Below are 27,266 nucleotides of genomic sequence, written 5' to 3'. Positions count from 1 at the left end.
ATCCTTTTATCCATGTACAAAAAAAAAAATATGATCATATGAAAGTCTATTTTGGAGAAAAAAGGAGCTTAGTTTGCCTTCTTTACTACTAAAAAACATAAATTCATTTCTTCGGCTTAAAGTGCGATAAACAGCTAACTCAATTTTAACAGTCTTGGCAAAAATATTGGGACCTATTGTGAATCTCCAGGGGAATTTTGTTTTCCTCGGAATATTTTTCCCCCGGAATTTATTTTTTGATTGTTAATCTCCCTCTAAACTTATTTCCAGAGAACAAAAAATCGTATCAAATGACATCTAAATTTCCCTGAAAAATTGATTGCCGATACCAATAAATTCCTAGGGAAACATTTTATGATCCTTTTCGTTCCCATGTTTGAAATATGGAAAAATCCCAAGGAAATTTTTTTTCTCGATTGCACCTATTAAAAATAAAAGATTTATGAATTTTTGAGCAATTCAATTTTTTTTTTGAAATAATTTTGAGTTAGCACGCAGCAGTTAATACTAAGGTCTTCACTCTAAAAAAAAAATTGTAAGGGTGAGATAAATATTATTTAATTAATTATTTGGTTTACTTAACAAAAATAAGACTTTGAAAAATCATTCACCTAGTTTTCGAAATAATGCTGGGTGCACTAAACGCTGTTAGTAGAAAGATGGGGACCGTCAAATCAACTGCGTGATTTTCAACGTAGGCTTCTATTTATGCATTTTCTGTGGTGCCTAATGGCAGCATTTAGCTCATAATTGGTTAAACTGTGCAAATAATATCAAAGTTTAACATTGCTTCACTTAAATTTATACTGCCCATAAATCTTATTATAGGGATTGTTTCTATTCGAGTGACGCGAAATAAACAGTGTTTTTTTTAGAAGGAACAACTAGTAGCCACGCGGTTTATGTTTTGGTTTTTTTGTTCTTGCAACATTGTTTGTTAAAAGATGCTCTTTGAAAAACTAAACCAAAAATCTGCTTAGTTAATTAAAGTAACCGCAGTGTATCTGTATGTCAGCAAACATGAAACCTCAGTTCGAAATTAAAATAATTTTTAAAAATATTTACCTACTATTTTAAGCAACTTTTACCAAAGGAGCGCGCGACTCTGTCGTGCATTTTATTTTGAGTGAACTCAAAAGGTCATGTAGCATTTTGGCATTCATTTCCTACTAAAAGTTTGATTCTTGAGTTTGCAGGATTTACTATCTTCGAGTAAAATCTGCACTGAAAAGTTGTCCCTTTGATGTTCACCTACTTATCTTTTGATCACTCACAATAGTTAGTCTATATCCAATTTACTTGGTTCTACTTTAAAATTCAAAAAATTAAGGTATTAATATTTACTTTCTTCATGCATATACATTTATTTGGTTTGTATTATATTTCTACTTAAACATCTACTCATTACACAATATTATTGCTTTTAAGTTATTTGGAAGTTTACTGTAATTTATAGTTTTTTTTTTTTTTCGCTTAAGTTGTTTATGTATGACATACATTTTTGTATAATAATAATTTCATTTGCCCATATTCACACATAATAAAAATATTGTTCATCCTTAAAGTCCATTTGAAACCACATCAATAATTATTGTTTTTATAAACCAGTCATCGCTTGTCTTACGTCAGGATCAGTTTAAGTCCTTCCCGGAGCACTAGGGACATATTTTTCTGTTGGCTGATATTGCCATTGAGCGCATATTTCATCAGAAGTTGTCTTGTTATAGCCAGCTCTGAAAACAAAAATAGAAGAAACTCTGTTTTTCCTTTGGTTTATATTTTATTTTAATGAAATTAATAACAAACAATGTAAAAAATAAAACAACAACGAATGAAATAAAAAATAAAATTGACTTTTATTTAAAATTAAAATTTTACCATATGAATGTAACAATTATAGATGTAAACTTAAATAATACAAATAGTAAACAAAACAAAACAATAAAATATAACATATGGCAAAAACTTGAAAAATAACATACACAACATGCATAAACATTCAAAAAAAAAAAAAGATGAAAAAAGCACATTTGGCTATTAAAAATAATAAAATTTCTGGAAAATAATGCCTGCATTCTTAACGGCCATATTATTCATTAGCTTAAAAATACATATTGATGTAAAGAAATTTAAATAATTTTTTAAATCCAATCTTGTTAAATCCAAACAAATTTAAAGTGCTCTTTGGAGGTCTATTTAGATTTATAAATCAAGATGTAAAATTCATTTTCAGTGTTCAGTTGTTTTGTCAAGTATTTTGAAGAAGGAAAAATAAAAGTAAATGCAAACTTTATTGAGTAGGTAATCACATAATTTATTTTATTTATTATTTATATGAACAAAAAATTAAATCCTTGGATTTATGAAATTCGGATTCGGGTGATTGGATTTAAAATTCACTTCAATCCAAACTTAATCCAGAGTGAATAATATGGTCGTAAATGAAAGTGTAACATTTTCGGAAATAAATGGAATAAAAAATTTATATTTTTGTAATGTTCAACTTTTTCCCCCAAGAATTTCTAATTCCTAGATCTAGTCGTATTATGTAGAGCTCACAGCTGTACCGGATTAAGTCACAAAAAGTGAATTCGAAGAAATTCAAAACAATTTTTGACACGGTTTTTGCAGACTCTAATCACATTTAGCCTTGCGTAAAGTTTGGTACCAGATTTAGAATCTCAATAAAGCTGTAGAAGCCCATATAGAGTTCTATAACCAAATAAACTATAGTAAACTTTTTGAAGAGCCTTTTAAAAAATTCTGATTTGTGGCATGATTAAATCATGATATTTGAAATGGCTTAATCGCTCTAACTTCTTTTGTTTTAAATGTTTGTTCCCATGAAGTTTGAAAGCAAAATATAGCTTCAAGAACTTTAACACTTCATTTTGCTACAATTAAAGATCTATTCAAAAACAAAGTAAAATGAGTGGAGATAAAAGTTTCCAGTATATTTGATAATGTTTTCCTAATGCAGTTTTTGAAATACTTTAAGCTATATACAATGATTTACCTTAAAAGTGATTAACTTTTGTTGATGTACTTATGTTGTTACTAATTTTTGTCTGGACAATCGACAATTGGAATTTCTTAAAAACTGTATACATACATTTGAATGGCCTGATTCATTTTTTTTAAATTTTAAAATAATTTAATTTTTAATTATATTTGTTTTCATTTAAATTTAAAAAATTGTTTTGAATATGAGAATTTAGGTTTCTAATATCACATTTAAAAAAGGAACATTTTTGAAGGTAATGTTGACTACTTTACTATAACCTATTTTGGGGTATTTGGTAAATATGTGCATCAACTTCATTCAGAGAGTTAAAATATTGGACATCGTTGTGATTTTGCTCAACATTTAAAAGTTTTCCCCAATTTCTTTTCAATTCTTTGAATATATTTAATGCAACTAAACCAACTGATGCCAATTTAACACCTAAACGAGTAGTAATTGTATCAAAATCTGAACGAATTATAGGTCTTTGATCCACTGATCGTTGATCGAATCCGATGGTTGATGGTGGAAACTCTTGATGAGAATATTGTTTTTGAATAAGGCGCGAAATGAGGTTTCCCATATTAGCTGGGACATAAAAATCAGATGGACGAAAATCGATTGGACAACTTTGTTCAAACCTTTGATGTGCAGAACAAGGACTACGCTCTTGAAAACAGGTCACCTGGACAACGTTGTAGAATATTGCTCCCAAAGTATTGGCGGTCTCTGGAAATAAAGACGACAAAGAACTATATGATTCTATAGCATATTTGTATAAAATTTTAGTAAATCATGAAAAAGAAATCGTAGGTATTTATTTACATAGTTCTGTAATAGGTATTAAAAGAAAATTACCTGTATTCAAACCTTGAAGACATCGTCTTAGCCGGGCATCACAATCACAGTGAGATCTTGTAAAGGAACCAGTATTGCAAAGTCCACGTCGACATTCACCAGCATTTAGCACATTTGGACAAAGGTCATGGTCACGGCAACAACGATCTTCTTCAGCATGTAATCCCAAGTCATTGTAATCAACTGCGGCTGTTCCTACACGATAATGAAAAGGAATCTAATTATTTTAACATCCTTTTTATACTTAAGTGTTTTATTTTAAAACTTAATAGTATAGGAAAGGGTCGGATTTAAAAAAATTTTAAACATACTGTTTGTTAGACAAAATTATGAAAAGCAGAATTTTCAAAAGGAGTGTTTTGAAATAACGAAGAAAAAATAATAAAAACTATTTTAATTTTAAGTGGATCGATTGAATATAACTAATTCAGTTTCAAAGTTTAAAAAATAGGACCTCCGCAGAATTTAGACCCCAACCTTAAATATTCTCCGTTAACAAAATTGCAATTGGCTCGAGTTACAGTCTGATAGGTTTTCTAAGAAAACGGTTGCACTACTGTAAGGTCACAGGGAACCATTATTTTTTTGTTTATATGTTAAAAGATTCTCTTTCCAAGAATTACATTTTGCAGCTCTGTGAGTTTTCAAAAAGATAAGCAAAGCTAAGAAATTACTAAAACTCAAAATCGATTGATTCCCCAATGAGATAAACGGGAAGAAGTGTATTTGTCGTAGTTAGAGTTTTTTTTTTTTTTTTGACAAAAACCAAAAACGCAGTTCTAAACCGAGAGATTACAGACGTTTTACAGCAAGTTAAGAACATGTACCAATATTTACCTGGTCCACACCATTTTGTTCCGGGATAGATAAATCCGAGCCCTCCACGAAATGTACTTCCATACGAACCAGCATCCTTGCAAACGTGTTCCAATTCCAAAACTGATTCTCTTGGTACTTGTCGAATACGCCGTTGATCAGATTGCAATAGCATTCTTTGAATATCACCTCTAGTGTATTTTTGAAAAAAAAGGGAAAAAATACATGCCTAAAAAATATCAATAAATATAATTTAATTTCTGTACCTGTCAGTATGCATTTTGCAAAATGGATGCCGCGAAGAAAGTTCAATCATAACAGACATTGTATTGTCTGCTATTAAAACTGCCGAACTACATGCGAAACGTACTCGTCCTGAGATTACTAAAACTATTGATAGCACTGTTAAGATTTGTTTAAATGACATCTGAAAAAAAAAGAAAATAATGTAATGCTAATGGAATTTTTCTCAAAAATCTTTAAAAAAATAGGTTTGTAATTTTTGTACTTAAATGTACTCATTGTGAACACATATCTGTAAACCAAAACTTGTTTCGAGTCCTTGGTCCAAAAGTACCTACATACACTTCGCGTCACTTGAATAGAAACAACATTTTTTCTTTAGAAAATAGCGATTGGCGCTTTGGTGAGGTAACTTAGTAGATTTTTGGTTTTGCATTTTCAAAGAGGAACTTTTAACAAACAATGTTGTAAAAACAAAAAACCCAAAACAGAAACCGTATGGCTTCTAGTTGTGTTTTTTCGCATTACCTCACAAAAAACAGTGTTTTTTTTGCGTCACTTGAATAGAAACAAGCTCTTAAATTAGATAAAAATGATGAAAAATCATGGACAACACTAATTTTAGTAAAGCAATATTAAGCTTTGACATTATTTGCACATTATAACCAATTATGGGCTACGAGCTACCAATAGGCCCCACAGAAAATCCATAAATAGCATCTAACATTGGAAATGCACCTGCACTATGCAAAATCGCGAAAGATATTGGAAAATTTGCCAAATTTGGATGAGATAATTTTTAAAATATCGTAAACTAGTGATCAAATCAAAAAATAAGACAGGTGAGACCCAAGTCACGAGCAGAGAAAAAAATAACTTAAAAACTAGCTGCAATTTTCTTCACTTTGCCGCTAAAATCGGTCAAAAACGTGGTGTTAGTGCGATGGAAACGTGTTGGTTTGTTCCATCCTGGAAGTTATAAAAGGTGCACAACATTAAAAAAGCCTCAAAATGCAAAATAACAACATTTTACGTTCTACTAAGATTACAAAAAAGTTAACTATTTTATAGTTGCATTCGAACTGAAAAGTAGTTAGGTAAATAGTGGTTTTTAAAGGAAAACATACAAACTCAGATGGACCACGTTAATATTAGCCCTATTTCATTGGTTTATAAAAGAATAACCTTTATCGCATCGCCAATAAAGGGCACTAAAATGTGTTATAGTAATACGCTTTGTTTTTATGATGCACAAAGGCAAAATTGAAGCTTCAAGCTTCAAAAACAGATGCTAACTTTTACAAAGAAATAATGGTAGAAGATCTTGGCAAGTTTAGGAACGTGGAAGATCAACCGTCTTAGAGATTGCACAAGAATAGTTCAAGAAAAAACAACGCAATAAAAACAAAACAGATGCATTCCGGATAAAAACAAAAGTTTATTTCACTTATTCAATCCTTAAATTGTAGAAAATGTCATTTTCTTAATTTGTAAGAAGTTACCAAACACTTTTATCACTTTCTCCAATTGGGTCCACGATTGTGTACAGTAGAAGTGCATTTTCAATGTTAAATTCTATTTATGCATTTACTGTGGTGCCTATTGATAGCTCGAAGCCCATAATTGGTTATAATGTGCAAATAATGTCAAAGATTAATATTGCTTTACTAAAATTAGTGTTGTCCATGATTTTTCATCATTTTTATCTAATTTAAGAGCTTGTTTCTATTCAAGTGACGCAAAAAAAAACACTGTTTTTTGTTAGGTAATGCAAAAAACAAAACTAGAAGCCATACGGTTTCTGTTTTGGGTTTTTTGTTTTTACAACATTGTTTGTTAAAATTTCCTCTTTGAAAATGCAAAACCAAAAATCTACTAAGTTACCTCCCCAAAGCGCCAATCGCTATTTTCTAAAGAAAAAATGTTGTTTCTATTCAAGTGACGCGAAGTGTACATATGTAAGAAAAAAAAAAATAATTCGATTGCAAATAATTCAGGAACCAGACAGGCAAGAAACTTTTGGTTTTCAGTTATGAATAGAGCTAAAAGGGACCTTTATTTCGATGTTTCAATCGATGGATTTGGAAGAAATTTTTTAATAATGCCTCTTTTTTTAGGCAAGGGGTTAACCTTGATTTTTTTCTCGAAAATCTTAAAAAAATAGATTTGTAATTTTTGTGCCTAAATGGATAGACCTGCTCATTGTGAACTCATATCTGTAAACCAAAACTTGTTTCGAGACCCTTATCCGAAAATATCAGCTTCCGAACGTAAGAAAAAATATATTTCGATTGCAAATTATTCAGGAACTAGACAGGCAAGAAACTTTTGGTTTTCAGTCATGAATAGAGCTTAAATAGGCCTTTATTTTGATATTTCACTCGATGGATTTGGAAGACATTTTTCAAAATGCTTATTTTTTAGGCAAGGGGTTAACCTTGATTTTTTTCTCGAAAATCTTAAAAAAATAGATTTGTAATTTTTGTGCCTAAATGGATAGACCTGCTCATTGTCAACTCATATCTTAAACCAAAACTTTTTTCGAGACCTTGATCCGAAAATATCAGCTTCCGAACGTAAGAAAAAATATATTTAAATTGCAAATTATTCAGGAACCAGACAGGCAAGAAACTTTTGGTTTTCAGACATGAAAAGAGGTTAAAGAGGCCTTTATTTTGATGTTTCACTCGATGGATTTGGAAGACATTTTTCAAAATGCTTATTTTTTAGGCAAGGGGTTAGTTAACCTTGATTTTTTTCTCGAAAATCTTAAAAAAAATAGATTTGTAATTTGTTGCCTAAATGGATAGACCTGCTCATTGTCAACTCATATCTTAAACCAAAACTTGTTTCGAGACCTTGATCCGAAAATATCAGCTTCCGAACGTAAGAAAAAATATATTTCGATTGCAAATTATTCAGGAACCAGACAGGCAAGAAACTTTTGGTTTTCAGACATGAAAAGAGCTTAAAGAGGCCTTTATTTTGATATTTCACTCGATGGATTTGGAAGACATTTTTCAAAATGCTTATTTTTTAGGCAAGGGGTTAACCTTGATTTTTTTCTCGAAAATCTTAAAAAAAATAGATTTGTAATTTTTTGCCTAAATGGATAGACCTGCTCATTGTCAACTCATATCTGTAAACCAAAACTTATTTCGAGACCCTTATCCGAAAATATCAGCTTCCGAACGTAAGAAAAAATATATTTCGATTGCAAATTATTCAGGAACCAGACAGGCAAAAAACTTTTGGTTTTCAGTCATGAATACAGCTTAAAGAGGCCTTTATTTTGATGTTTCACTCGATGGATTTGGAAGACATTTTTCAAAATGCTTATTTTTTAGGCAAGGGGTTAACCTTGATTTTTTTCTCGAAAATTAAAAAAAAAATAGATTTGTAATTTTTGTGCCTAAATGGATAGACCTGCTCATTGTCAACTCATATCTTAAACCAAAACTTTTTTCGAGACCTTGATCCGAAAATATCAGCTTCCGAACGTAAGAAAAAATATATTTGGATTGCAAATTATTCAGGAACCAGACAGGCAAGAAACTTTTGGTTTTCAGACATGAAAAGAGCTTAAAGAGGCCTTTATTTTGATGTTTCACTCGATGGATTTGGAAGACATTTTTCAAAATGCTTATTTTTTAGGCAAGGGGTTAACCTTGATTTTTTTCTCGAAAATTAAAAAAAAAAATAGATTTGTAATTTTTGTGCCTAAATGGATAGATCTGCTCATTGTGAACTCATATCTAAAACCAAAACTTGTTTCGAGACCCTTATCCGAAAATATCAGCTTCCGAACGTAAGAAAAAATATATTTGGATTGCAAATTATTCAGGAACCAGACAGGCAAGAAACTTTTGGTTTTCAGACATGAAAAGAGCTTAAAGAGGCCTTTATTTTGATATTTCACTCGATGGATTTGGAAGACATTTTTCAAAATGTTTATTTTTTAGGCAAGGGGTTAACCTTGATTTTTTTCTCGAAAATCTTAAAAAAATAGATTTGTAATTTTTGTGCCTAAATGGATAGACCTGCTCATTGTCAACTCATATCTGTAAACCAAAACTTATTTCGAGACCCTTATCCGAAAATATCAGCTTCCGAACTTAAGAAAAAATATATTTCGATTGCAAATTATTCAGGAACCAGGCTGACAAAAAACTTTTGGTTTTCAGACATGAAAAGAGCTTAAAGAGGCCTTTATTTTGATGTTTCACTCGATGGATTTGGAAGACATTTTTCAAAATGCTAATTTTTTAGGCAAGGGGTTAACCTTGATTTTTTCTCGAAAATCTTAAAAAAAATAGATTTGTAATTTTTGTGCCTAAATGGATAGACCTGGTTATTGTCAACTCATATCTGTAAACCAAAACTTATTTCGAGACCCTTATCCGAAAATATCAGCTTCCGAACGTAAGAAAAAATATATTTGGATTGCAAATTATTCAGGAACCAGACAGGCAAGAAACTTTTGGTTTTCAGACATGAAAAGAGCTTAAAGAGGCCTTTATTTTGATATTTCACTCGATGGATTTGGAAGACATTTTTCAAAATGCTTATTTTTTAGGCAAGGGGTTAACCTTGATTTTTTTCTCGAAAATTAAAAAAAAAATAGATTTGTAATTTTTGTGCCTAAATGGATAGACCTGCTCATTGTCAACTCATATCTGTAAACCAAAACTTATTTCGAGACCCTTATCCGAAAATATCAGCTTCCGAACTTAAGAAAAAATATATTTCGATTGCAAATTATTCAGGAACTACACAGGCAAGAAACTTTTGGTTTTCAGACATGAAAAGAGCTTAAAGAGGCCTTTATTTTGATGTTTCACTCGATGGATTTGGAAGACATTTTTCAAAATGCTTATTTTTTAGGCTAGGGGTTAACCTTGATTTTTTTCTCGAAAATCTTAAAAAAATAGATTTGTAATTTTTGTGCCTAAATGGATAGACCTGCTCATTGTGAACTCATATCTGTAAACCAAAACTTATTTCGAGACCCTTATCCGAAAATATCAGCTTCCGAACGTAAGAAAAAATATATTTCGATTGCAAATTATTCAGGAACCAGACAGGCAAAAAACTTTTGGTTTTCAGTCATGAATACAGCTTAAAGAGGCCTTTATTTTGATGTTTCACTCGATGGATTTGGAAGACATTTTTCAAAATGCTTATTTTTTAGGCAAGGGGTTAACCTTGATTTTTTTCTCGAAAATCTTAAAAAAATAGATTTGTAATTTTTGTGCCTAAATGGATAGACCTGCTCATTGTCAACTCATATCTGTAAACCAAAACTTATTTCGAGACCCTTATCCGAAAATATCAGCTTCCGAACGTAAGAAAAAATATATTTCGATTGCAAATTATTCAGGAACTAGACAGGCAAGAAACTTTTGGTTTTCAGACATGAAAAGAGCTTAAAGAGGCCTTTATTTTGATGTTTCACTCGATGGATTTGGAAGACATTTTTCAAAATGCTTATTTTTTAGGCAAGGGGTTAGTTAACCTTGATTTTTTTTCTCGAAAATCTTAAAAAAATAGATTTGTAATTTTTGTGCCTAAATGGATAGACCTGCTCATTGTGAACTCATATCTAAAACCAAAACTTGTTTCGAGACCCTTATCCGAAAATATCAGCTTCCGAACGTAAGAAAAAATATATTTGGATTGCAAATTATTCAGGAACCAGACAGGCAAGAAACTTTTGGTTTTCAGTCATGAATAGAGCTTAAATAGGCCTTTATTTTGATGTTTCACTCGATGGATTTGGAAGACATTTTTCAAAATGCTTATTTTTTAGGCAAGGGGTTAGTTAACCTTTATTTTTTTCTCGAAAATCTTAAAAAAATAGATTTGTAATTTTTGTGCCTAAATGGATAGACCTGCTCATTGTGAACTCATATCTAAAACCAAAACTTGTTTCGAGACCCTTATCCGAAAATATCAGCTTCCGAACGTAAGAAAAAATATATTTGGATTGCAAATTATTCAGGAACCAGACAGGCAAGAAACTTTTGGTTTTCAGTCATGAATAGAGCTTAAATAGGCCTTTATTTTGATGTTTCACTCGATGGATTTGGAAGACATTTTTCAAAATGCTTATTTTTTAGGCAAGGGGTTAACCTTGATTTTTTTCTCGAAAATTAAAAAAAAAAATAGATTTGTAATTTTTGTGCCTAAATGGATAGACCTGCTCATTTTCAACTCATATCTGTAAACCAAAACTTATTTCGAGACCCTTATCCGAAAATATCAGCTTCCGAACGTAAGAAAAAATATATTTCGATTGCAAATTATTCAGGAACCAGACAGGCAAGAAACTTTTGGTTTTCAGACATGAAAAGAGCTTAAAGAGGCCTTTATTTTGATGTTTCACTCGATGGATTTGGAAGACATTTTTCAAAATGCTAATTTTTTAGGCAAGGGGTTAACCTTGATTTTTTCTCGAAAATCTTAAAAAAAATAGATTTGTAATTTTTGTGCCTAAATGGATAGACCTGGTTATTGTCAACTCATATCTTAAACCAAAACTTGTTTCGAGACCTTGATCCGAAAATATCAGCTTCCGAACGTAAGAAAAAATATATTTCGATTGCAAATTATTCAGGAACTACACAGGCAAGAAACTTTTGGTTTTCAGACATGAAAAGAGCTTAAAGAGGCCTTTATTTTGATGTTTCACTCGATGGATTTGGAAGACATTTTTCAAAATGCTTATTTTTTAGGCAAGGGGTTAGTTAACCTTGATTTTTTTTCTCGAAAATCTTAAAAAAATAGATTTGTAATTTTTGTGCCTAAATGGATAGACCTGCTCATTGTGAACTCATATCTAAAACCAAAACTTGTTTCGAGACCCTTATCCGAAAATATCAGCTTCCGAACGTAAGAAAAAATATATTTGGATTGCAAATTATTCAGGAACCAGACAGGCAAGAAACTTTTGGTTTTCAGACATGAAAAGAGCTTAAAGAGGCCTTTATTTTGATATTTCACTCGATGGATTTGGAAGACATTTTTCAAAATGCTTATTTTTTAGGCAAGGGGTTAACCTTGATTTTTTTCTCGAAAATTGAAAAAAAAAATAGATTTGTAATTTTTGTGCCTAAATGGATAGACCTGCACATTGTGAACGCATATCTGTAAACCAAAACTTATTTCGAGACCCTTATCCGAAAATATCAGCTTCCGAACGTAAGAAAAAATATATTTCGATTGCAAATTACATATTCAGGAACTAGACAGGCAAGAAACTTTTGGTTTTCAGTCATGAATAGAGCTTAAAGAGGCCTTTATTTTGATATTTCACTCGATGGATTTGGAAGACATTTTTCAAAATGCTTATTTTTTAGGCAAGGGGTTAACCTTGATTTTTTTCTCGAAAATCTTAAAAAAATAGATTTGTAATTTTTGTGCCTAAATAGATAGACCTGCTCATTGTGAACGCATATCTGTAAACCAAAACTTATTTCGAGACCCTTATCCGAAAATATCAGCTTCCGAACGTAAGAAAAAATATATTTCGATTGCAAATTACATATTCAGGAACTAGACAGGCAAGAAACTTTTGGTTTTTAGTCATGAATAGAGCTTAAAGAGGCCTTTATTTTGATATTTCACTCGATGGATTTGGAAGACATTTTTCAAAATGCTTATTTTTTAGGCAAGGGGTTAACCTTGATTTTTTTCTCGAAAATTAAAAAAAAAATAGATTTGTAATTTTTGTGCCTAAATGGATAGACCTGCTCATTGTGAACTCATATCTGTAAACCAAAACTTATTTCGAGACCCTTATCCGAAAATATCGGCTTCCGAACGTAAGAAAAAATATATTTCGATTGCAAATTATTCAGGAACTAGACAGGCAAGAAACTTTTGGTTTTCAGTCATAAATAGAGCTTAAAGAGGCCTTTATTTTGATATTTCACTCGATGGATTTGGAAGACATTTTTCAAAATGCTTATTTTTTAGGCAAGGGGTTAACCTTGATTTTTTTCTCGAAAATCTTAAAAAAATAGATTTGTAATTTTTGTGCCTAAATGGATAGACCTGCTCATTGTGAACTCATATCTGTAAACCAAAACTTATTTCGAGACCCTTATCCGAAAATATTTTTTCTTACGTTCGGAAACGTAAGAAAAAATATATTTCGATTGCAAATTATTCAGGAACCAGACAGGCAAGAAACTTTTGGTTTTCAGACATGAAAAGAGCTTAAAGAGGCCTTTATTTTGATATTTCACTCGATGGATTTGGAAGACATTTTTCAAAATGCTTATTTTTTAGGCAAGGGGTTAACCTTGATTTTTTTCTCGAAAATCTTAAAAAAATAGATTTGTAATTTTTGTGCCTAAATAGATAGACCTGCTCATTGTGAACGCATATCTGTAAACCAAAACTTATTTCGAGACCCTTATCCGAAAATATCAGCTTCCGAACGTAAGAAAAAATATATTTCGATTGCAAATTATTCAGGAAATAGACAGGCAAGAAACTTTTGGTTTTTAGTCATGAATAGAGCTTAAAGAGGCCTTTATTTTGATATTTCACTCGATGGATTTGGAAGACATTTTTCAAAATGCTTATTTTTTAGGCAAGGGGTTAACCTTGATTTTTTTCTCGAAAATTAAAAAAAAAATAGATTTGTAATTTTTGTGCCTAAATGGATAGACCTGCTCATTGTGAACTCATATCTAAAACCAAAACTTGTTTCGAGACCCTTATCCGAAAATATCAGCTTCCGAACGTAAGAAAAAATATATTTCGATTGCAAATTACATATTCAGGAACTAGACAGGCAAGAAACTTTTGGTTTTTAGTCATGAATAGAGCTTAAAGAGGCCTTTATTTTGATATTTCACTCGATGGATTTGGAAGACATTTTTCAAAATGCTTATTTTTTAGGCAAGGGGTTAACCTTGATTTTTTTCTCGAAAATCTTAAAAAAATAGATTTGTAATTTTTGTGCCTAAATGGATAGACCTGCTCATTGTGAACTCATATCTGTAAACCAAAACTTATTTCGAGACCCTTATCCGAAAATATTTTTTCTTACGTTCGGAAACGTAAGAAAAAATATATTTCGATTGCAAATTATTCAGGAACCAGACAGGCAAGAAACTTTTGGTTTTCAGACATGAAAAGAGCTTAAAGAGGCCTTTATTTTGATATTTCACTCGATGGATTTGGAAGACATTTTTCAAAATGCTTATTTTTTAGGCAAGGGGTTAACCTTGATTTTTTTCTCGAAAATTGAAAAAAAAAATAGATTTGTAATTTTTGTGCCTAAATGGATAGACCTGCACATTGTGAACGCATATCTGTAAACCAAAACTTATTTCGAGACCCTTATCCGAAAATATCAGCTTCCGAACGTAAGAAAAAATATATTTCGATTGCAAATTACATATTCAGGAACTAGACAGGCAAGAAACTTTTGGTTTTCAGTCATGAATAGAGCTTAAAGAGGCCTTTATTTTGATATTTCACTCGATGGATTTGGAAGACATTTTTCAAAATGCTTATTTTTTAGGCAAGGGGTTAACCTTGATTTTTTTCTCGAAAATCTTAAAAAAATAGATTTGTAATTTTTGTGCCTAAATAGATAGACCTGCTCATTGTGAACGCATATCTGTAAACCAAAACTTATTTCGAGACCCTTATCCGAAAATATCAGCTTCCGAACGTAAGAAAAAATATATTTCGATTGCAAATTATTCAGGAAATAGACAGGCAAGAAACTTTTGGTTTTTAGTCATGAATAGAGCTTAAAGAGGCCTTTATTTTGATATTTCACTCGATGGATTTGGAAGACATTTTTCAAAATGCTTATTTTTTAGGCAAGGGGTTAACCTTGATTTTTTTCTCGAAAATTAAAAAAAAAATAGATTTGTAATTTTTGTGCCTAAATGGATAGACCTGCTCATTGTGAACTCATATCTGTAAACCAAAACTTATTTCGAGACCCTTATCCGAAAATATCGGCTTCCGAACGTAAGAAAAAATATATTTCGATTGCAAATTATTCAGGAACTAGACAGGCAAGAAACTTTTGGTTTTCAGTCATAAATAGAGCTTAAAGAGGCCTTTATTTTGATATTTCACTCGATGGATTTGGAAGACATTTTTCAAAATGCTTATTTTTTAGGCAAGGGGTTGACCTTGATTTTTTTCTCGAAAATCTTAAAAAAATAGATTTGTAATTTTTGTGCCTAAATGGATAGACCTGCTCATTGTGAACGCATATCTGTAAACCAAAACTTATTTCGAGACCCTTATCCGAAAATATCGGCTTCCGAACGTAAGAAAAAATATATTTCGATTGCAAATTATTCAGGAACTAGACAGGCAAGAAACTTTTGGTTTTCAGACATGAATTGAGCTTAAAGAGGCCTTTATTTTGATGTTTCACTCGATGGATTTGGAAGACATTTTTCAAAATGCTTATTTTTTAGGCAGGGGTTAACCTTGATTTTTTTCTCGAAAATCTTAAAAAAATAGATTTGTAATTTTTGTGCCTAAATGGATAGACCTGCTCATTGTGAACGCATATCTGTAAACCAAAACTTATTTCGAGACCCTTATCCGAAAATATCGGCTTCCGAACGTAAGAAAAAATATATTTCGATTGCAAATTATTCAGGAACTAGACAGGCAAGAAACTTTTGGTTTTCAGACATGAATTGAGCTTAAAGAGGCCTTTATTTTGATGTTTCACTCGATGGATTTGGAAGACATTTTTCAAAATGCTTATTTTTTAGGCAGGGGTTAACCTTGATTTTTTTCTCGAAAATCTTAAAAAAATAGATTTGTAATTTTTGTGCCTAAAAGGATAGGCCTGCTCATTGGCCATGATTCGAAAGTATCTGCTTCCAAATGTAAGAAGAAAACAAAATAATTCGCTTGCAAATAATATAGGAACCAGGCGTGTAAGAATCTTTTGGTTTTCAGTTATGAATAGGGAAGCCGATAGATTTGGAGGAATTCATTTTAAAAGCAATTTTTTTCGGATTTTTTCCGAAAATCTAAAAAAGAGAACAAAATTTGAATTTTTTTATCTTCTAAATGCACTCTGTTCACTTTGATCTCATATCGATAAACCAAAACTCATTTTGAAACTTTGTTCCAAATTAACTGCTTCCAAATAAAAGAAACAAAAAAAAAAACATATTTGCTGTGCAGATAATAACTATAAAAAAGACCTTAAATAATGTTTTGATTTTTCATCCATTAATAGAGCATAAAGAGACCTTTCTTTAGACGTCTCAATCTATGGATTTGTACCACTATACTATTTAAATCGTGATTTATAACCTTATAAAGCTTAAAGCCGGAGAAGATTCTCCAAACATAATTTTTCCCATGTTCGATTGCAATTTTCATTATTATCTTTTCTGTTGTGCGTCATTTATACTTAACAATTTTTAATAGTTATAGGTTATATTATTTGTAGCACTTCAACTTAGCGACTTAGCCCAAAGTAAAATTTATTGAGGACCGAATTTAATTCGTCATCAAATATATGTATGTTTAGATATAATTTTTATACAGTCTGAAATATGTACATATGTACTGCACCTACGTATACCATTAACTTTAATGGCGATAATGATTAATACACGATTTCTTCAATAACAAAATAATAATAACAATCTTAAACAAAAAAATGACTTCCAGTTTTAGACCAACAGTTGACCTTAACCTTTCTTTCGATGCCTAATCTCTTAGCAAGTTAAGAAAACAAGAGCAATGTCACTGTGTTCATTAACCTGATATTTTTGGTTTTCTTTTTGTTTGTTCTAAAAAAAAATAAAATAAAATAATGCACAAAATAAAAAACCATCATCTTGGTAACATTACGTCTTATCTATTGTGTTTCAAGTCTATTAAAAGTTACAATTATAAGGCACGTTTCGTTTGTCGTGCGACAATAAAAAGAAACAATTTTGAATGATTTTGTTTTATCATAAACAAAAATAAATCGTCATAACAAAAATTATTTAAATGGGAAAGTATAACCTAGAATCAGCTGTGCTTTGAAGACAAAAATACTTTTGAGTCAAGTTTAATTAAAAATTGTGATTTGAAAGCAATTAAGTTCATTGACCATGAATGAGGATATAAAAGATTGAAACAATAAAATCCAAACTTGTACCTACTGTAAATGACTAACTGGACAAATGACAAACCCGCTCATGGTAATATAGTGGATATATAGGTGTAGAAGATAAGAGATATAAAAACTAAAGGTTATATTTAAGCTAAAGACTAATTAAGCTCAAAAACAATTTTTGTTTGTAAGTGCAACTCAAAGGCTATTTTTGAATGCTGATGTTATGATTATGGTAATGTGAATTCTGACATAACCACATTTAAAGAGCTGAGAAAACTATTGATACTTTCTTTCATTGCAAAAATTTTAAGTTTTTTTTTTTTTTTAAATTAATCAGCATTTCGGTAGGCTTAGTTTTGTTGGAGTAGAGATACTGGAGGTATAAAATATACAGGGTTGCCCAAAAATAATGCCTGAAATTCCATTTGACGACTATTTATAATTTAGCGAGATAGATGCAATACCGCAAAATTTTATACGATTAAGTATAATGCTAAGCCGTTTTAGTAATGTACTAAGTTAAAAATCAGTCTGCTTTTTGAATTATTAAGTTACTAAAATGGCTTTATCATTTTACGAAGTCGTTTACAATTTTGCACTTATTTCTTTTAACTCTTTGTATTTTTTTTATTTAAATTGGTTGCAAATTGATCTACGAATTCCATTCGTATCGAAAATTTGCTATACGATTCCTGCAAAAACAAAAACAATCACAGAATCCGTTGGTAATGCAAAATTTCATATGTTTCTAAAGGTATTTTCTGATATTTTTTCCGGGATTCTTAGAAAGTTTTCAATGCAACTGGAATTCGTGATTATATTGGGATTGTTTTGCCTCTAGCTTGTATGACAGCTTGAAATCATATGCATGGAAGGTCTTGTGAAATATTCTCCGACTTTACTTTCACTGCAGTTTTCGGCTGATCAAGATTGCTTTTAGGTTGGTTTCGGTCGCGAATGCATCTCTTCAGCACTTCCCACTTTCCCAGGCATATTAAATTTAAATTTCGCTTGTTGGTGGTCAATCCAAAATTGGGATTTTAACGCCTTGAAGATATTCATTAGAAACCGTTCTAGCATTAGGTAAGAGGTCGTCCATTATCGTACTTGGTCCAATTCGATAATATTAATCCAAGTACCATTAAACATTCAACACAGGTCTAAGAAAGCACATTCCATTCTAGGAGCAAATCTCTAGAACAGGGATGGCGAACGCGTGCCATTGGTGGCACGCCATGAAATATTTCTGGCACACCACGAATTTAGTAATACATTTGTTTGTACATTTGAGCGACATTCAACGATTTTTCTAGGAAAGATTTTTCGAAGAAAAACTAACTCAAGAGTTTTAGTCGGTAATAAGATATTTAATTGGAGTATTTTTCGTCAAGGTTTTCACAATTGAAAGCTTTATCGGACACCCTTTGATAAACTGAACTTGTCAAAATTTTATTGGTTGGGAATTCAAGACATTTAAATGCAGTTGAATGAATTCCAATCTAGTTCGTTATGTACTCAGAATTTTGTCGCAATAAGGAAAGAGTTGAAATCAATTCAAATAGAGAGGCTGGATGGAAATACGATTAACAATGCAAATGCCAAATTAAAGGAAAAATGAATTTCAATTCCCGATAAAGCTGCTTGAAAAAGTAGGCGTTTGTTACCTTATTTTCCAAAATATATAACATTAAAGATTCGCTTATAAAAAGGTTGTCAAATGAATCAGCTTGCATTTTGCAAACATTTGAAGTAACGAAATATAGAAATATTTCGTCCACTGTTTTTTTACTTTTATATTTTGTTTCTTTGTGTGGTGAATGTAGTTAAGCCTCAACAAAACAGTTAAGGCTTAACTACATTCACCACTTTTTGAAAAAGTACAAAAGTGAAAAAAAAAACTTTTCTCGCTAGCGCAATTTTTTTTGTAAAAAAGAGTTTACAAATTGTTTTTTAGGCAAAAAATAAGTTTTCTGCATCATTTGTTTTAATTTTCTATCCCTAAAAACCATACAAAAATGTGTTTGAAAATTTTCACTTTTGTACTTTTCACTTTTTGAGTCAATTTAGTTAAAGCTTTAGTTTGAAGTTTTGTTATTTAATTAAAATTTAATTAAAATGAATTATAAACTGACTTTCAATTTTCAAACATAAATTAGTATGCTTACAAATAAAATGCTGGGAAGTTTAAAATTATCTATTTTTGCTTCAAGTAGTCACTAAAAAACTAGGTCAAAACTATATGGCACGCCAAAGGCACTTGAAATAATTTTTTTTTTTTTAATGGCACGGGGCTCTAAAAAGGTTCGCCATCCCTGCTCTAGAAGGTTCACGTGTTGAAATGACTGATAATTTTCAGCAAATCTCTCCCCAAACCTCCGCACTCATTTCACTCCTTCCCTTGAATTGCCTTGGTTAGTTTTTGTCTCATTTGAGAAAGGAATCAAAATATAAGGTATTTTGAAATGTTTTGCCCTAAACCAAGATTTTGATGGTATTGAAAATATCATAACGTTACGTTTTCCACCCTTTCCTCTAACTTCCAACTAATCAAATCAAATGTTCTTCAAATATGAATTTAGTCGTTTCAGTTTTAGTGGTCCTAACACACTCAATCAATCAACTTCAATCACTTGCAACTAAAAGTATTAATAAAGTACACCGAAAAAAAACCAATATCAATTTAACATTTTTTAAATATCAAATTAACATTTTTTAAATATCAGCCAAAAATGCTCTAAAAAAGGTGTTTTATGATATTTAAAATGTTAAAACAACATTTTTATTATCAGGATATATTTAAATGACACATTTTGGAAATTTTTTTTGATATTTTATTATCATTTTTTCATATCAATTTCTCATTCCAAATTATTGAAAAATATTAAATAAAAAATTCTTAATGTGTACTAATTTAAAGGCGCTTTGTTTTTTTTTCGAAGTAAAATGTATGATTTACAGAGAAAATTTGATCGGCAATAAGATTTTACTTCACATAGTTTGGGAGAAAATAACAAAACAATTATATCACCTATAATAGAAAAAATAATATCACCACTATTTTGTAAAGAATATTCACTTTCAGTAATGTTTTGAAAAAAAAAGAAAGAAAATACTTAAAATAATAAAAATAATAAAAAAGAAAAAAATAGGTTTCATTATAATAAACTAAAACGTAAAATCTAGTCAACATTGATATTTTAATTATCAAAGTGAAATTTTCGATATCCACTTAAACTTAAAAAAATGTCAAAATGATATTTTAATTGTCAAAGTGAAATTTTCACTATCCCATCTGAAATTAAAAAATGTCAAAATGATATGATAAAATATCAAAATTGATATTTTAATTGTTGGACGAATTTTGTCACTGAAAAATGTTAATTTGATAGCTGTTATTAGGTGTGTTTTTTATTACAACCGGTCTCTTAACTAGACAAAAAAAAAACGCAGTCTGGGCTAAGCAATTTACATGTTTAATACAACAACACCTTAGAAAAGGACGAAAGCGAAAAATATGACAACTCTAAATTTTTCTTGTGTCTGCTGTTTTCGGAACATTCGATATACAGTGCTGCCAAGATTTCAGGTTAAGCCCCGAGGCGTTTTTTTTTTTTTGTCCAGTTAAGACCGGTGGTAATAAAAAACATACCAATTATCAAATTTTTTTTTTCGGTGTAATAAGGGCTTAATTGACGTATTTTGTTCAATTGCACGTCAGAGTAAATCAAAAATTTCGACTAAATTATTATTTAAAATGGCTATTTCTATTTCGACTTAATTTCCTTAACAAAATCAATATTTTAAAAATTCACATCACTTTGTTTACTTATCAATCATACCATTCAACTGTGTAAGGGCATTTTACATCATTAAATTTAAAATCAATCGATTTGACGATTCAGAACCGAAATTTTAACAAAAAAATCAACTTATAACCAGGGTTATGTTTTACTAAGTTGTAGTAGCAAAAAATAAGAAAAAAATCAGTTTTAAGACAGCCTAATGCCTATGTTGTGTTTAAATGTACTTAACTATTTAATTAACCACTATTTTTGTTTGAACAATGTATCTATTAAGTTATTGAACTCTGTTAAAGTTTACTCAAACAATTTTCAAGATAAACATAATTAAGATCTGAAATTAGCGAACTTAGCTTTCAAGATTTAACTTGGCTTTGAGCTTTAACAAATAATATTCTTCTTGCTATACAAAATAAAAAATGTTTAAACACTAAATAAATACTTAAAGCCAATGGGGTTAGAATGGTATTGCTTAATGTTAATCAATGTTAGCCATCAGTTGAAAATAGTTAACAACTTATTAGCACTTACTATATACCTACCTTCTCGTGCATTGTCCAATATTTATTTCATGGCTGTCAATGGACAAGGTGTGAAAATGTTTGTGTTTTTGCTAAAACAAATAAGAGTATCAGTTCTTTTATTATCAAAATTAAACAACATAAGTCTTTCTTATACTTTTTACCCTGCAAAATTGGAGGGCAAGGATAAATTTATTTGCTTATTTTTTTACGGGCACAGTGATGAAAAGGTGCCAAACTGTGAATAGAACAATAATATAAAGTTTGGTAATAATCAGACTTTATATTCTGCCTCCGGTTGCCCAGCCAAGTTATCTATGAACTTTGGTCCTACACCCTTAGGAAACAACTCAGGCCTTTTTCGAACCATTCTAACTTTTATTTCAATAATGTCAAACATTTCAAACTTGTTCTATTTGTTAACATAGTCAAAATCAAGCTCCTTAAAAACTTTCAGCTACGTAGGATTAGTAGTTTCTGAGAAAAAGGCCTTCAAAAATCACAGACTAGCTGATTTACTCACTAACACACTAACTAACATACGATAAAAATTATGGCAAACTTCTAGTTTTCATAGAAACTTGTTATGGTGATGGATCTTGAAGTACATACAAAGAAAAAAATCAAAAAATTGAGATTTAACATTCAGGTGGCGTGGTAACTGCCCATTTTTGTAGAATTAATATCAATTATTAAAAAAGTATACTTCTGAATACCCTAGAATCTTGAAACTTTATAGAATTGTAGTTAATGCAAAGGAAACATATTCAAACTTAAGATTTTCTACCTTGAAGACGTGGTATCTCCTTAAAAATAATAAAAGAAAGATATAATAATTCATAAATTAATTAACAAGTCTTAGAAAAATGTAGTTTTGGTTTTTTTTTTTAATTTGTCAAAAACAACAAAACATTTTTGCATCCTGTTTTCTGCTTATGCTTAAAAACAAAGAAGAGCATTGAATTTTGAAAACTTAAATAGTACTTAATCACATAAAATTTTGAAAAAAAATTAGTTCGCAAATTAAATTCTTTTTTCAAAATTTTGATTTTGAAAATTAATTTTTCAAAAACTTCTTTATAAAACAGCTTTATTTGAAAGCAAACTAAAAAATAGATATTTTGGGCTTAACAAAAAGGTATAACATGTTATTGTAGGTATAACCGTTGATTTTTAAAAATATTTGTTCCTAATTAAATCATTTTTTTTGAAAATTGCCCCTCCTGGCGAATATTAACCCCCTGCAATAGGATTTTTTCTTGTCCCGACCCAACCTACACGCTTAAGCTTTTTGGCACATCCTCCTGAATTCGCTTGTATAAGAAATGAGATAATAATAAATTAAGCAAAACTTGTGTGGTTTTTAGGCAAAAATCAGCTTTTTAAAAATGAAACCACAATCCGGAGGCACTTAGGCTTAAAATAATGAAATGAAATTTTACTTATAAGCTACCATTTAGAACCATTTAGCACCTTTTAATCGCTGAACCTTTTTGAAAATCCAAAAAATTGTATTTTGACCCACCCTAATGAACATGTTTGAGTAAAAGACTTTTATAAATGTATATAAATAAAGGATATTATGCTTGAAGAACTACACGGAGGAAAAAAGGGTACCTTAATATAAGTAGATGCTCACTTTAAATTTCACCACCTTAAAACAATAGGATTTCCGCTTAAAATAAGTCGAATCCGCTTCAATAACCTCTTTTAAATTTTAAGTGAACCTCATTTCATTTGAATGTGAGTTTTCATTTTTAAAAACCGATTAAAAATAAAAATTTAAAAATTATCGTCAGAATTCAGCTTTAGTTGCAGTTTATTATACTTATTTCCAACAGGGTGATAGCTTAATGGTAAAGCACTTGCCTGGTGATTCAACAGTTGTAGAATCGATCCCCAGTGGCTGCCAGTTTTTTTTTTTTTTTATTAAAATGTTTCCGATTAAATTAAGTATTAAGTGGATTTCTTTTATTTTGCGCATTCAAGAAATTATGAATATTTGCCCGCTTAATTTAAGACAGAAGTCATCATCTTGGCAAAAAAAACCATACAGAAATCCGCTTAATTTAATGTGGGATCTGGTCTTTTTTCTCCGTGTAGTTAAAGTTTAAGTACATAGTTGGACCGTTATTCCCAAATAATTCTAGGATAAGGAAGTAAAAATTCTGACAGTAATGACGAACCCACAAACTCGACCGCTATACGCCAAAATGTTTGTATTTGAAGGGTAAGGTGAAAAAGTTTCTACTTCGCCTAAGGAATAAAACACTTCGACGAATTTTAAGCAATATTTATGTGATAAAAACGGCACAACAACCTTATTTACAGGAACTATCTCAGGCAATTTTTCAAATTTCTTGCTCGTATTATTTTATTAGCAGGTGATATTCAAAAACATCATTAAATTTCAGATACTTATCCGTAACTGACTGGCTGGCTCACTCACTTACTGACAGATCATCAAAACTATGCCGCAGTTCTCGTAAAAATTTGAAATTTTGCACAGTGATGATGATGAGTCTTATTGTGTATACAAAGAACAACATTTTAGAGGTCGCAAGGGTTTTAAACGTGAAAGAGTTTGTGGTTTTTATAGGGAAATAATATTTTTTTATATGAGATTTTCTTCTCAGGAAGCGTGGTAGGTAACCCATTTTTACTTAACTATCATATAACATTTTGGAGAACTTCTGAAAATCGTAAAATTTAAAAATTTGGTGGAATGGTAAAAAAAATAATGACCTATTTTTGCTGAACTTTTACATAGCATTGTTATAGCACTTGGTTGAATTTAACACCTAAATTGTTAATACATGAAACAAACCAAGTTTGAAATTTTCTACTTAGGAGGCATAGACAAATTTTAAAGTTTGTGATTCTATACTCAGGCTGGGGCGTGGCGTTTTTAGAGCATTTCTGATGATCGTAAAGTGTTAAAACTTAATTGAATGTTAGCTCTGATAGTTTATAATAAGAAGGCGTGGTATCCACCCATTTTGAAAAATATTTTACACTTGTAGGCTTCTAATCATAAATTACACTGGTCAACAAGGTTTTTGTTACAGACACTTAGATATACTTTTCTATAGGTTTTTTGGGTGTTGAGCTCGAATCCGAAGTCAGAGCAATTATATCACATCACGTTTTTGAGGTAATCCCGTTAGAAAATCGAAAAAGCCGCTCGTTACCAGTTTTCAAGATTATTTCTTAGCGTTTGGTTATTTGTTTCTAAAAGAACTAAATTTTGTCTTTCTAAATCCGTTTAAATCTCTTAAATATCTCTTTTCTTCTTCGAGAAATCTTAAGTTGAAATCAACGTGATTGGTATACCTCTTGTTTATTTGCTTTTAATAGCAAATCTCGAAAAGTTCTTTGCCAATCGTTTTCAAATTTTGACACTACGTTTCATTTACATTCCTGTAAGTTTTTATATTATTTTTAACAAGAAAAAAGTTATATTTTTCTCACTAGTTATTATTTAGTGTAACTATCTGACACGGTCACGCTTTGATGTATCTCACCGCGATTTACCACCTTCGCCAATATAAAAACTTGCGAGATTCTTAATGGAACGTTGTGTCAAAATTTGAAACCGTTACAAATTTATTTAAAACAAATAACAAAACGCTAAGAAATAAGCTGGAAAACTGGGAAAAAGCGACATTTTCGTTTTTCTAACGGGATTAGCTCAAAAACGTAATGTGATAGAATTTTTCTAACTTCGAATTCGAGCTCAGCACACCAAAAACCTATAGAAAAGTATACCTTGGTTTCTGTAACAAAAAAAAATAGTTTAATTTTGTTGACCAGTGTTATTTGAAAAATGTAGTCAATATTGAAATCTTGAGATTTTCTAAGAAAATAATTGACTAAAAAGATGCAGTAATTCCTTGCAAAAAAGTAGTGAAATTTCAACAAAATCATAATTGTTAAAAAAGAAGACAAGTTTTCCTATGTTGGAATTAAGTCTAACTCTAAAAAGCACTGAGGTATTAAAGGTTACTAAAAGTGATGGCGTCGCTAATAAGCAATTTCATACAAATAAACTTTTCCTTTTTATCTGTAACTACTTCCTTATTACTTCTATCTTACAGTTTTTGAAGCCAAAACTCTATAGACTCTAAAGTCTGTTTTTTCCTTAATATAGAATTGAAAAATAACAAACTAAACAAGATAACCGCTCAATTTCAACACAACAACTCACATACTCGTAAATTATGTAACGCGCATTTTGTGTCAACCCCTTTTTAAAATACAAAAACAAAAAAGGACACTCAATAAACGAAACATTATAAATCACGAAAAGGAAAAGGAAATATACATAAATTAAAAAGTCTTTAATTATATTTTTTTTTTTCAAGTTTCCGAATATCACGTAGGAAGCATATTTTCTCATTACAGACTTAAATTATAGTACTGCAAAAGTACATTAAAAATGTTAAGCTTCAAAAAGGACATGTAGAAGTATATACTCACTTTGTTTTCTTGTTTTTAATTGCAGATAAGTTTAGCTTCTTAATTAAAGAACAAAATTTATGAAGATAAAACTTTTTTGGCACAATTCCAAACTGCACACTTATATAGGTAATATACAAATGATGTATATTTGCTTTAAAACTTTTTTTTTAAATTTATGCGGATCTTTATAAAATGATAGATAACAAACTTATTCACTCCCACAATCTAGGTATAGGTACTTATATTATTTCTGAATTGACACAAACCACAAAATGTAAAAAAAAAAAAAATTATAATAATCAAAGAGATACGCAAGGTCAAACAAAAGTTTGATATACTTTTTGTTCTCCTGTTCGATTTTGTTGTTTCTTTAAAATTTCTTCTTATTTCTTTTGTAACTTTTTGTATTGTATTATTTTTTTTGGCAACGATAAATAGGAATACAAATATCCTTAAATTATTTTATGATGCAAACGAAAGATGTGCCTCCTCCACAACCATATTCGTGGTCCAATAAAGTGAGACTGGCATAGTTACCGTCAGTCATTTAAGCAGCAACCGTTTGGGTTTCATTTTCACCCTTATGAGCATTCATGTCGAATTACAAACAACAACGTCAACTTTTAATCATTGTATAGTACACTGCTGCACATAGGTAAGCGCAGGAACGTAGCCATGAGGTGAGAGTAAAGGGGGACTGGGTGAAAATTAAAGCTGCTTCTTGTTAAATTTATTCTAAGTTTTCGTGAACCTATAATGGTTCATTTTTTTTCACTCTTCTTTGTATTTAAAGTCGCTATTAAAAAATGAGAAATCTATTAAATCGCGTAAAAATTTTAAAATAGCGAAAGATGAAATATTAGGTTTAAGTTCCAAATTTACAACAGCCTGTAATAGTAAAGACAATAGCAATTCTTTAAGGGGGGAAATCCCTCTGGAAATTTTTATTTTTGCATTAATTTTTTTTTTTTGCCTTATAAATTCATTTATAAACCGAAGAAACTATTTGCAGTAGTCTAAGGGCCGGTTTGTTCACACTCGATTATCTTTTAATCAAGGATTTTTGTATGGAATAATCCTTGATTAAAACATAATCGACTGTGAACAAACTGGCCCTAAGCCTTAAATGGAGCCTCAAATGCCCCAAGATAGTCCCGAAACCCATGCCCATTGAACCTACCTCAGTACGAAAACGAAAACTTTAAACGCTTTTTCCTCAAAACGCGCTTATTTCCGCGCCGTGCAACGTAACTCAAAAACTAATGAAGCTATCGACTTGAAATAAATTGCAAATTACTCTTTAATTTATTGGTCATTGCATGAACCTAAAAGTTTAACAAAATTTTTACAATAAATATTTTTTTTAACAATTTGTTTATAAAAAAACATTGTGTTTTTTCGTTTTTTTGGTCTCTAATTTTTATTTAACACTTTTTTTTTTACTA

At 30.4% G+C, this 27,266-nt stretch overlaps 1 protein-coding gene across 2 annotated transcripts; it reads right to left on the bottom strand.

Annotated features, from left to right (window-relative positions):
* Positions 1 to 1,339: 1,339 nt before the first annotated feature.
* Positions 1,340 to 26,359, bottom strand: LOC129908597 (acidic phospholipase A2 PA4). 2 transcript variants are annotated; one of them, XM_055985215.1, is made up of 6 exons: positions 25,840 to 26,359; positions 4,945 to 5,105; positions 4,700 to 4,869; positions 3,863 to 4,057; positions 3,646 to 3,733; positions 1,340 to 1,733 (listed from the first exon to the last, which is right to left on the bottom strand). In XM_055985215.1, exons 2-6 carry the CDS (start codon positions 5,103 to 5,105, stop codon positions 1,637 to 1,639), a joined length of 711 nt encoding a protein of 236 aa, XP_055841190.1. In that variant the 5' UTR covers positions 25,840 to 26,359; the 3' UTR covers positions 1,340 to 1,636. The 2 variants fall into 2 exon arrangements, with proteins under 2 accessions (XP_055841190.1, XP_055841191.1); XM_055985216.1 differs by lacking the exon at positions 25,840 to 26,359 and adding an exon at positions 23,230 to 23,276.
* Between the last annotated feature and the right edge of the window lie 907 nt (positions 26,360 to 27,266).

The sequence above is a fragment of the Episyrphus balteatus genome, chromosome 2 (assembly GCF_945859705.1).
Source record: "Episyrphus balteatus chromosome 2, idEpiBalt1.1, whole genome shotgun sequence".
In the NCBI taxonomy this organism is placed as follows: Eukaryota; Metazoa; Arthropoda; class Insecta; order Diptera; family Syrphidae; genus Episyrphus; species Episyrphus balteatus.
This window is presented reverse-complemented; position numbering and strand designations above follow the sequence as displayed.